The 13,282-nt window shown below is 32.8% G+C and overlaps 1 protein-coding gene and 1 long non-coding RNA gene across 2 annotated transcripts; both read right to left on the bottom strand.

Annotated features, from left to right (window-relative positions):
• Window positions 1-943: 943 nt before the first annotated feature.
• LOC115926550 lies at window positions 944-2,414 on the bottom strand. The gene is made up of 3 exons (XR_004065079.1): window positions 2,356-2,414; window positions 1,848-1,905; window positions 944-1,036 (listed from the first exon to the last, which is right to left on the bottom strand). It is a non-coding gene; the product is annotated as an uncharacterized LOC115926550 (long non-coding RNA).
• Window positions 2,415-6,802: 4,388 nt separating this feature from the next.
• On the bottom strand, window positions 6,803-8,829 carry LOC115926549. Its single transcript, XM_030991340.1, has 4 exons — window positions 8,771-8,829; window positions 8,263-8,320; window positions 7,220-7,453; window positions 6,803-6,976 (listed from the first exon to the last, which is right to left on the bottom strand). The coding sequence occupies exons 1-4, from the start codon at window positions 8,780-8,782 to the stop codon at window positions 6,906-6,908; spliced, it is 375 nt and encodes a 124-aa protein (XP_030847200.1). The 5' UTR covers window positions 8,783-8,829; the 3' UTR covers window positions 6,803-6,905.
• Window positions 8,830-13,282: the final 4,453 nt, after the last annotated feature.

Here is a 13,282-nt window from a genome sequence, read left to right as displayed (position 1 = left end):
ATAAAAAGCAATGCATGACTTGTGAATACAATTCTTATACATGATACATAGATAATAACACAAAGATACAAACGATAATAGGTATATAGTGTATAAAAGTACTAACGTGAACAATGTAACCAATTAGTAAACACAATGTACAATGCAGATAAAGGCGATAATAAAATGTTTAAGTATAATGCAGTCTATTTTAATATACAAGATAATCACGGATGATGAAGGCTTGGCTTATATTGAATGAATTACAGTATGTGTAAGACTCTAACACCTATTTTGATTAGGGCAGTATTATGTCACCATTTAATCATCTTGAAGTCGCAAAATGAATTGCATTTATAATGTGTAGGTGATTAATATATAGAAATAGATTGAAATGAATTCCAATAAATAGAAAGTCAGATGTCTAGCAGATGACAGAACAAGACTCTTTGATCTCCTATAAAAACGATATTCTAGGTAACGACCTTTGACATGTCATGGAGATGGCCTTCTTAGTCTGTTTCACTAGACTCAACGGATGATTCAGCAGAAGCAGAGACAGAGGAAGAACGTCTAAAACGAGCTGTATGGGATGAGAAAACACATCAATTATTTCCTTGAATATACCGTAATCTATTAGCAACTAATTATAATATCAATCCGGCAGATCGTAAAGTGACATCTGAGCAAAAGTTTTTAATACGACATTTTGCCCCTGCAACATTAATGGCTCCTAGATGAACCGAATTCCTTAATAAAATGAACCAACCGCCCCCCCCCCAAACTAACAACAAAAAATGGCTACTTCGGCGATGTTCCTTACCTGAAGCGGGACACGAGACAACTCGGATGCAAACGCTCTCCAAGATCTCACAAGCATCGGCAAAGTTCGTTTCTCCTTCCTCTTCCAAACACACCTGATTATTATCGGCTGAATTCAGCAAAGCCTGCTCATCAACAGTCACTAGCCCGGGAAGTTTTTCTTCACAGTCGTTCATCACTGTTCTGTATCTATCACAGAGGGCTTGAAACTCCGAAGTGCGATCGGTCGTTTGGGCTATAATTAGGAGAAAGTAATGCGATTTTAGAGAACACAATGAGATTTTGTTTATAACTTGTTCTCCAATACTCCCTCTTTTGAATCAATATATCTTTTTATGAATCCACATACGACGAAGGAATATTCAATTTAAATGAAATGAACAGTCACAAATAATATAAATTTCTTGCAAAATCATCTCATCAATCAAAGTGCGATCGGTGGTTTGAGCTGTATAATTAGGAGAAAGTAATGTGAATTTAGCGATTACAATGACATTTTAAGCAAAACAGAATTTTGCCTGTTCTCCAATGCAACCTCTTTTGAATCAATAGGTTTTTATATTTTTAATGCACGTACAACGACAGAATTTTCAATTTAGATGAAACGGATAGTCACAAAACACATAGAATTCCTGCGAAATCATCCCTCAATCATGTAAATAATATTCGAATCGCCGTACCAATGGAATTCGTTATGAACAATATCATTAAGCACATACATAACAATAACAAATGTATTCGTTTGACTTCATATCACAAACAAATGATTTAAAAGTCAATTACAGGCTTTACAAAAACTACTCGATGTCCCCTTATATATTTACTGTGAGACAGAATCTTTAATAACCATTGAAAATTATTGCATATTCCATCATAAACATGATATTCATTATATTGATATATATTATTTCCACGTGAAATGCATTGCACAGTTCCCCATGAATGACGTATGTACCCGAAGAGACCCAAGTGGTATTTTTTGTCATCTTCGTTCTAAACTCATAACTAAACACGATAAAATTTAAATAATAAAGATGCGTTCTTACCTTTGATTTCCAGTGTAACAAATGCAATTAGGCACAGGCAAAGGGACAGGGTTTTTACCTGGAAATAAAGAAAGAGCCGCGTTAAAATCAATGATTGGTCTCTGATACATTCTGGGAGTATTTATCACTGCAACAAAGCGGTATAGAATTAAACAAAAAAGTTCAATGTAATCCACAGAGAATGTATTGCTTGCATGAAGATTTCATCTGTGCAAATAGGCAAAATAGGAAAACATCAGAACCTCCAAAACAATTTTGAAGTTTGCCGACAGACTGTATATATAATTTACACCTCCGTTTACACAAAGAAACCTCACCAGCATCAATGAACTATACCATGACACCATTGTAACAAAACTAAACATAACAAATTGTTTTATTACTATGTCACATCCCATCTCTTAAGTAAAATGCCCTTCTCGAATTGAGATATACTAGTTTGATTTTGATAATGAAGCTAATATCAGAAACGAGATACGTTAGGTCTGTAACCGAAATGTGTACTTACTACTGAAGCCATGTTAGAAGGTTCGTTGAATCGAATGCTTTGAATCTAGTGAAGTATCGAAGAATGATGAGTGAATGATGAAACAAATCATTTAACCTCCTTTTATAGGATCTAAAAAAAAAAAAATTGTGATGAGGGCGGGTCAATTCATGCAAATTGAGACAAACTTTTTTTATGAAAACAATTTACCTTTGGTTAATTAAACTGTAATCTCCTATTTCATTATCAACTAATTTAAACTGTCGTTTTGTATTTCATTAGTAAACAGCTAAACTGTCATTTCACAATTCAAACCACCGATTGATCATGAATTAATGACAGCTGAAGGATATACAAAATAATAACCATATTCAGCTATTGAAATTCATAATGAATAATTTAGGATGTTCTACAAACACAAGAATCCCTTGATTTGCACGGTAATTGCTTCACCGATTTCGTCAACACTGTTATAATTTGATATTGTCTGATCAGTTATACGTAATAGCTACCATTGAAGGTGAAATGATATTGAATACATGTAATTAACTGTTGTACATAGCAACCAAGGTTTTTGTAAGGGAAAAATGTCAACCTAAATGAAACATATTATGATCTTAATAATAATAATAATAAGTATAATAATAATAATAATATTTATTGTCATAACAAATAATGATAATGATAAAACAATATTAACAATAATACTAAAAATGAAAAAAATAACAATAATAACAGTAGTGATAAATGATGAATTTGAAATTATCATAATGAACAGTAAAGCCTTGGTGGGGGGGGGGACACTAAGTTGTACAATCAAGCAGGGAAATTAACAGTGAAAATACGTGATTACTTCCAATGATAGTTTAAATGATATAAATACATGGTTTACTTAATGACGATATTTGAGAATAAAATATTAAACTCTTTTTGAAGCATTTATTATGACAAATTGGTTATTGTCGGGAGTAAAATAGTAATCATAATGTGCCAACAAGAACATTTTGGGTTTTGGGGTATCATGTAAAACGTGTAAGTCTCTACCCTCAGCTGAATCTGATGAAATAAGTGGGATTAAACAAAAAGGGGGGAAATAAAGATTAAAGTTTTTCAAATTATCTTGTATATGTTATTAATATTATAAACTGTCAATGAATATGTTATTATCTTTGACTTTAATTCCAGCGGCAACGGTTCTGCCTTCCATAATTATATCTATTCCACCAATCAATTGTCTTTTTACAGCTCGGCAGTGGTTTTATTTTACATGTGTTTATAAACTCCACCGGTCCAAAACAAATGAAAACTAATCTGTTTGGTAATTTTCCTATTTTTTTTTTTTAGATCGTCTGCCATATTTCAATTAACTGTCACGTGTAATTAAATTTATTTACGATATTTTTTAACAAAGGTTCGCTCAAAGGTTCGTCCAATTTAGCACAGACGTCATTTTTGGCGGAGACTGTCATTCAAACTATACTTCAGTCATTCAATATAGAGTCTTGTGAATGGGGTTTTACACTTTCATCATTCAAATGAATTCCGTCTAGCGCGTGAGCCAAGAATCAATCAAACTCACCGGCAATTATTGTTGGAAGATGAACTCGGGCATTCGAGTTCGCGTATTGGCAGTCAATTTCGTATAACATATATAACAATTACTGATGTTGTTTTTGTAGGCCCTTGATGTTTTTTGTTCAATTCCCTGAAAATAAAACTATTTTGATCTATTCCGTTCCAATATCGATATCGGACCATTATATGCTAAATGAAGGCCTTGTAAATGCATTTTGTGTTTCAATATTTTCTCCATTCTCACAGCCACATAAGATCAGATGTCTATCCCCCAACAACAACAAAATAAACAAATAAAAACATGCAGAATTTTTTTGGGGAGTAATTGACGTTGTGTTCATGATGGGCGTCATTCGATGGTGAAAATGAACGACAAAGTATCAATTATTAAACCATCGTGTAGATATTTTGTCTACATGTAGCAAATTATGAGTTTTCTATATTCATTTTCATGTAACTTGATAAAAACAGAGAGTATTTTTAGTAATGAACTTATTCAAATAGCCGGAAAAAAGACTTTATCCAATTGGAATAAAATGAATAAATTAATCAATACATACATACAGCATAACATTTTCAAGACCAAAATCGTTATCATTTCTTTCATGTTCATTACTAACTTTATTTCAATAATTATCATTTTGTCTTCTTACCATGAGTATGAAAATATGACCTTTAATTAAATAAATTGACTTCAAATTAAGTTAAACGAAAAGTCGATCTTTCTGGAAATATCCTCTTTTGTTAAAAGATGTTCTAATCACCATCGTCGTTCTTATTTATGCCTTTTCTATTCATCAAATGATAATTCAAATCAAATGAATTCGCATGTAAAAATGTATATTACAAATGTAACATTCGACCTCTCGGTACATTTTCACATCCTTAGGCACTATACAACATCTGTATGATATTCTTTTATTTCAGCTCGCATCTCTTCTTTTTTTAAGATAGACATTGATACCTCTCTCTCTCTATCATTATCTCTATCTCTCCCTCCAACCCATTCTCTCTCTCTCTCTCTCTGTCTCTCTGTCTGTCTCTCTCTTAGTCTGTCTCTCTCTCTCTCTCTCGGTATGTCTATATCTCCCCCTTTCTCTCTCTATCCGGTTGAACGACAAATGCTCCGCGTTACACTGACCTCTTCATATTAAATGCAACGCTGGACCAAACACTACACATGCATTACCCTAACCTTAACCCTAACCCTGGACCCAATAGCAACCCTAGCCATAAGTAACCCTATCTTTGAAGAAATAAGCTCAGTACGATTTTGTTGTACTTACGTCTTTATTGCACGTGAAAAACAGAAACATAAACATACAACACATGGATTAAAAAATAGTGATGTACAATTGTCGCCAGAGCGTCGGAGCGCATCTCATTCTTTCTCTCTATTTCATGATACCACATCTTTTCTCTCTATCCATTTCTCTCTGTCTGTCTATCTCTCTGTGTCTGTCTCTCTCTTCCTATTCCTTCTCTCTTTTTTTTGTGCTCTCTCTCCACTTCTCTTTTACCCTTTATCCAGGCTCTTCCCTCTCTCTCTCTCTCTCATTCCTTCTCTTTCTCTCTCTTTCTATCTCGCTCTCCCCATCCCTCTCTCTCTTTTTTTCCACGCCAACTCCCCTTTTCTCCCTACCTCTCTCCTCTCCATTTCTTTCTCTATCGACCCTCTCATATTGCCTTGCTTTTCTATTCTCTAGTTTTGTATCATCTCATTGCATGCTACATTTCCTCTATTCCAAATCACTCTTCAATATTGGTCGTAGCACAACTACATTCTTAAAGATCAACAAGTAAATATTCAAGACAGTTTTTTCGTTTGGTTAGAATTTTATTTGAAAGAAATAGTATGCCCTTATATCAATCATAGGCTTTAGTTTACAAGTTTCTTGTTATAAATAAGTTATTAAAATCTAATCAATTCAAGAAAGAAAAAAAATAGTATGTTAATAAAAAAATAACATCAATAAAACTTGAATATGTGCCATCAACTTATAAATACAAATAGTACAAATTCAAAACAGGGCACTAGCCTGTATAAGTTATGTTTTTAACTACGCAAATCAAATTTGTATAAATAACAAAAATATCCTTGAAACTAGAGTTAACACAAATTGAAAATTAGTCAGAAGATAATTTGATATTAACTGTCATAGATTAGGATTATTATTAAAGGTTTTAAATCATAAATAGGTATCAGGTATTTATCAAAGATTGTTGAGCCTTAGAACAACAATTCGAAAATCGTTATTTGGGTCTGGGAAAATCATTCTAAATACTGCATAATCTACACAAAGAATAACATTGATGTAAGTAATTCAAGTATATGCCATCCCAGATGCCTGTTATAAATGTAAGATAATAAAGAATAAGTTTATCAGTTTAGTTTGCTTGGAGCTGAATATCACTTTCTTGTATATTACATTAGAATTTAGAATTTAGAATTGGATTGACTCTAAACCCCCTCCGGGGTATGAGAGTACAAACAAACATCAAAGTATAAAAAGCAATGCATGACTTGTGAATACAATTCTTATACATGATACATAGATAATAACACAAAGATACAAACGATAATAGGTATATAGTGTATAAAAGTACTAACGTGAACAATGTAACCAATTAGTAAACACAATGTACAATGCAGATAAAGGCGATAATAAAATGTTTAAGTATAATGCAGTCTATTTTAATATACAAGATAATCACGGATGATGAAGGCTTGGCTTATATTGAATGAATTACAGTATGTGTAAGACTCTAACACCTATTTTGATTAGGGCAGTATTATGTCACCATTTAATCATCTTGAAGTCGCAAAATGAATTGCATTTATAATGTGTAGGTGATTAATATATAGAAATAGATTGAAATGAATTCCAATAAATAGAAAGTCAGATGTCTAGCAGATGACAGAACAAGACTCTTTGATCTCCTATAAAAACGATATTCTAGGTAACGACCTTTGACATGTCATGGAGATGGCCTTCTTAGTCTGTTTCACTAGACTCAACGGATGATTCAGCAGAAGCAGAGACAGAGGAAGAACGTCTAAAACGAGCTGTATGGGATGAGAAAACACATCAATTATTTCCTTGAATATACCGTAATCTATTAGCAACTAATTATAATATCAATCCGGCAGATCGTAAAGTGACATCTGAGCAAAAGTTTTTAATACGACATTTTGCCCCTGCAACATTAATGGCTCCTAGATGAACCGAATTCCTTAATAAAATGAACCAACCGCCCCCCCCCCCCAAAACTAACAACAAAAAATGGCTACTTCGGCGATGTTCCTTACCTGAAGCGGGACACGAGACAACTCGGATGCAAACGCTCTCCAAGATCTCACAAGCATCGGCAAAGTTCGTTTCTCCTTCCTCTTCCAAACACACCTGATTATTATCGGCTGAATTCAGCAAAGCCTGCTCATCAGCAGTCACTAGCCCGGGAAGTTTTTCTTCACAGTCGTTCATCACTGTTCTGTATCTATCACAGAGGGCTTGAAACTCCGAAGTGCGATCGGTCGTTTGGGCTATAATTAGGAGAAAGTAATGCGATTTTAGAGAACACAATGAGATTTTGTTTATAACTTGTTCTCCAATACTCCCTCTTTTGAATCAATATATCTTTTTATGAATCCACATAAGACGAAGGAATATTCAATTTAAATGAAATGAACAGTCACAAATAATATAAATTTCTTGCAAAATCATCTCATCAATCAAAGTGCGATCGGTGGTTTGAGCTGTAATTAGGAGAAAGTAATGTGAATTTAGCGATTACAATGACATTTTAAGCAAAACAGAATTTTGCCTGTTCTCCAATGCAACCTCTTTTGAATCAATAGGTTTTTATATTTTTAATGCACGTACAACGACAGAATTTTCAATTTAGATGAAACGGATAGTCACAAAACACATAGAATTCCTGCGAAATCATCCCTCAATCATGTAAATAATATTCGAATCGCCGTACCAATGGAATTCGTTATGAACAATATCATTAAGCACATACATAACAATAACAAATGTATTCGTTTGACTTCATATCACAAACAAATGATTTAAAAGTCAATTACAGGCTTTACAAAAACTACTCGATGTCCCCTTATATATTTACTGTGAGACAGAATCTTTAATAACCATTGAAAATTATTGCATATTCCATCATAAACATGATATTCATTATATTGATATATATTATTTCCACGTGAAATGCATTGCACAGTTCCCCATGAATGACGTATGTACCCGAAGAGACCCAAGTGGTATTTTTTGTCATCTTCGTTCTAAACTCATAACTAAACACGATAAAATTTAAATAATAAAGATGCGTTCTTACCTTTGATTTCCAGTGTAACAAATGCAATTAGGCACAGGCAAAGGGACAGGGTTTTTACCTGGAAATAAAGAAAGAGCCGCGTTAAAATCAATGATTGGTCTCTGATACATTCTGGGAGTATTTATCACTGCAACAAAGCGGTATAGAATTAAACAAAAAAGTTCAATGTAATCCACAGAGAATGTATTGCTTGCATGAAGATTTCATCTGTGCAAATAGGCAAAATAGAAAAACATCAGAACCTCCAAAACAATTTTGAAGTTTGCCGACAGACTGTATATATAATTTACACCTCCGTTTACACAAAGAAACCTCATCAGCATCAATGAACTATACCATGACACCATTGTAACAAAACTAAACATAACAAATTGTTTTATTACTATGTCACATCCCATCTCTTAAGTAAAATGCCCTTCTCGAATTGAGATATACTAGTTTGATTTTGATAATGAAGCTAATATCAGAAACGAGATACGTTAGGTCTGTAACCGAAATGTGTACTTACTACTGAAGCCATGTTAGAAGGTTCGTTGAATCGAATGCTTTGAATCTAGTGAAGTATCGAAGAATGATGAGTGAATGATGAAACAAATCATTTAACCTCCTTTTATAGGATCTAAAAAAAAAAAAATTGTGATGAGGGCGGGTCAATTCATGCAAATTGAGACAAACTTTTTTTATGAAAACAATTTACCTTTGGTTAATTAAACTGTAATCTCCTATTTCATTATCAACTAATTTAAACTGTCGTTTTGTATTTCATTAGTAAACAGCTAAACTGTCATTTCACAATTCAAACCACCGATTGATCATGAATTAATGACAGCTGAAGGATATACAAAATAATAACCATATTCAGCTATTGAAATTCATAATGAATAATTTAGGATGTTCTACAAACACAAGAATCCCTTGATTTGCACGGTAATTGCTTCACCGATTTCGTCAACACTGTTATAATTTGATATTGTCTGATCAGTTATACGTAATAGCTACCATTGAAGGTGAAATGATATTGAATACATGTAATTAACTGTTGTACATAGCAACCAAGGTTTTTGTAAGGGAAAAATGTCAACCTAAATGAAACATATTATGATCTTAATAATAATAATAATAAGTATAATAATAATAATAATATTTATTGTCATAACAAATAATGATAATGATAAAACAATATTAACAATAATACTAAAAATGAAAAAAATAACAATAATAACAGTAGTGATAAATGATGAATTTGAAATTATCATAATGAACAGTAAAGCCTTGGTGGGGGGGGGGACACTAAGTTGTACAATCAAGCAGGGAAATTAACAGTGAAAATACGTGATTACTTCCAATGATAGTTTAAATGATATAAATACATGGTTTACTTAATGACGATATTTGAGAATAAAATATTAAACTCTTTTTGAAGCATTTATTATGACAAATTGGTTATTGTCGGGAGTAAAATAGTAATCATAATGTGCCAACAAGAACATTTTGGGTTTTGGGGTATCATGTAAAACGTGTAAGTCTCTACCCTCAGCTGAATCTGATGAAATAAGTGGGATTAAACAAAAAGGGGGGAAATAAAGATTAAAGTTTTTCAAATTATCTTGTATATGTTATTAATATTATAAACTGTCAATGAATATGTTATTATCTTTGACTTTAATTCCAGCGGCAACGGTTCTGCCTTCCATAATTATATCTATTCCGCCAATCAATTGTCTTTTTGACAGCTCGGCAGTGGTTTTATTTTACATGTGTTTATAAACTCCACCGGTCCAAAACAAATGAAAACTAATCTGTTTGGTAATTTTCCTATTTTTTTTTTTAGATCGTCTGCCATATTTCAATTAACTGTCACGTGTAATTAAATTTATTTACGATATTTTTTAACAAAGGTTCGCTCAAAGGTTCGTCCAATTTAGCACAGACGTCATTTTTGGCGGAGACTGTCATTCAAACTATACTTCAGTCATTCAATATAGAGTCTTGTGAATGGGGTTTTACACTTTCATCATTCAAATGAATTCCGTCTAGCGCGTGAGCCAAGAATCAATCAAACTCACCGGCAATTATTGTTGGAAGATGAACTCGGGCATTCGAGTTCGCGTATTGGCAGTCAATTTCGTATAACATATATAACAATTACTGATGTTGTTTTTGTAGGCCCTTGATGTTTTTTGTTCAATTCCCTGAAAATAAAACTATTTTGATCTATTCCGTTCCAATATCGATATCAGACCACTTTAATATGCTAAAATGAAGGCCTTGTAAATGCATTTTGTGTTTCAATATTTTCTCCATTCTCACAGCCACATAAGATCAGATGTCTATTCCCCCAAAACAACAAAATAAACAAATAAAAACATGCAAAATTTTTTGGGGGAGTAATTGACGTTGTGTTCATGATGGGCGTCATTCGATGGTGAAAATGAACGACAAAGTATCAATTATTAAACCATCGTGTAGATATTTTGTCTACATGTAGCAAATTATGAGTTTTCTATATTCATTTTCATGTAACTTGATGAAAACAGAGGGTATTTTTAGTAATGAACTTATTCAAATAGCCGGAAAAAAGACTTTATCCAATTGGAATAAAATGAATAAATTAATCAATACATACATACAGCATAACATTTTCAAGACCAAAATCGTTATCATTACTTTCATGTTCATTACTAACTTTATTTCAATAATTATCATTTTGTCTTCTAACCATGAGTATGAAAATATGACCTTTAATTAAATAAATTGACTTCAAATTAAGTTAAACGAAAAGTCGATCTTTCTGGAAATATCCTCTTTTGTTAAAGGATGTTCTAATCACCATCGTCGTTCTTATTTATGCCTTTTCTATTCATCAAATTATAATTCAAATCAAATGTATTCGCATGTAAAAATATATATTACAAACGTAACATTCGACCTCTGGGTACATTGTCACATCCTCAGGCACTTTACAACATCTGTATGATATTCTTTTACTTCAGCTTGCATCTCTTCTTATTTTAAGATAGACATTGATACCCCTCTCTCTCTCTCTCTCTCTCACACTATCCTAGCTTCTCTTTTCTCTTTTTTTTCTCTCTCTCCCCTTCTCTTTTACTCTTTATCCAGGCTCTTCCCTCTCTCTCTCTCCTATTCTCTCTCTTTCTTTCTCTCGTTCTATCTCGCTCTCCCCACCCCTCTCTTTCTCTTTTTTCCACGCCATCTCCCCTTTTCTCCCTCCCTCTCCCCTCTCCATTTCTTTCTCTATCGACCCTCTCATATTGCTTTTTTTTTTCTATTTTCTAGTTTTGTATCATCTCATTGCATGCTACGTTTTCTCTCTTCCAAATCACTCTTCAATATTGGTCGTAGCACAACTACATTCTTAAAGATCAACAAGTAATTATTCAAGACAGTTTTTTTTTTTTCGTTTGGTTAGAATTTTATTTCAAAGAAATAGTATGCCCTCATATCAATCAAAGGCTTTAATTTACAAGTTTCTTGTTATAAATAAGTTATTAAAATCTAATCAATTCAAGAAAGAAAAACATTAATATGTTAATAAAAAAATAAAATCAATAAAAATGAATATGTGCCATCAACTTATAAATACAAATAGTACAAATTCAAAATAGGGCACTAGCCTGTATAAGTGTTATGTTGTAACTACGCAAATCAAATTTGTATAAATAATAAAAAATATCCTTGAAACTAGAGTCAACACAAATTGAAAATTAGTCAGAAGAGAATTTGATATTAACTGTCATAGATTAGGATTATTATTAAAGGTTTTAGATCATAAACAGATATCAGGTATATATCAAAGATTGTGGAGCCTTAGAACGACAATTCGAAAATCGTAATATGGGTCTGGGAAAATTATCCTAAATACCGCATAATCTACAAAAAGAATAAAATTGATGTAAGTAATTCAAGTTTGATATGCCGTCCCAGATGACTATTATAAATGTAAGATAAGAAAGAATAAGTTTATCAGTTTAGTTTGCTTGGAGCTGATTGTCACTTTGTTGTATATCACATTAGAATTTAGAATTTAGAATTGTATTGACTCTTTAACCCCCTCCGGGGTATGAGAGTACAAACAAACATCAAAGTATAAAAAGCAATGCATGACTTGTGAATACAATTCTTATACATGATACATAGATAATAACACAAAGATACAAACGATAATAGGTATTTAGTGTATAAAAGTACTAACGTGAACAATGTAACCAATTAGTAAACACAATGTACAATGCAGATAAAGGCGATAATAAAATGTTTAAGTATAATGCAGTCTATTTTAATATACAAGATAATCACGGATGATGAAGGCTTGACTTAAATTGAATGAATTACAGTATGTGTAAGACTCTAATACCTATTTTGATTAGGGCAGTATTATGTCACCATTTAATCATCTTGAAGTCGCAAAATGAATTGCATTTATAATGTGTAGGTGATTAATATATAGAAATAGATTGAAATGAATTACAATAAATAGAAAGTCAGATGTCGAGCAGATGACAGAACAAGACTCTTTGATCTCCTATAAAAACGATATTCTAGGTAACGACCTTTGACATGTCATGGAGATGGCCTTCTTAGTCTGTTTCACTAGACTCAACGGATGATTCAGCAGAAGCAGAGACAGAGGAAGAACGTCTAAAACGAGCTGTATGGGATGAGAAAACACATCAATTATTTCCTTGAATATACCGTAATCTATTAGCAACTAATTATAATATCAATCCGGCAGATCGTAAAGTGACATCTGAGCAAAAGTTTTTAATACGACATTTTGCCCCTGCAACATTAATGGCTCCTAGATGAACCGAATTCCTTAATAAAATATACCAACCGCCCCCCCCCCCCCAAACTAACAACAACAAATGGCTACTTCGGCGATGTTCCTTACCTGAAGCGGGACACGAGACAACTCGGATGCAAACGCTCTCCAAGATCTCACAAGCATCGGCAAAGTCCGTTTCACCTTCCTCTTCCAAACACACCTGATTATTATCGG

This window comes from Strongylocentrotus purpuratus, unplaced genomic scaffold, assembly GCF_000002235.5.
Source record: "Strongylocentrotus purpuratus isolate Spur 01 unplaced genomic scaffold, Spur_5.0 spur5_scaffold_2, whole genome shotgun sequence".
Lineage (NCBI taxonomy): Eukaryota > Metazoa > Echinodermata > Echinoidea > Camarodonta > Strongylocentrotidae > Strongylocentrotus > Strongylocentrotus purpuratus.
The sequence above is the reverse complement of the archived record's forward strand: the minus strand, read 5'-3'. Positions and strand labels throughout refer to the sequence as shown.

Coding starts and splice junctions, on each gene's coding strand:
- LOC115926549 (XM_030991340.1), bottom strand. Junction 7,454..8,262: donor TGTTACACTGGAAATCAAAG/GTAAGAACGCAT, acceptor TCCTAATTATAG/CCCAAACGACCGATCGCACT. Junction 6,977..7,219: donor TGTCTCGTGTCCCGCTTCAG/GTAAGGAACATC, acceptor CATCCCATACAG/CTCGTTTTAGACGTTCTTCC.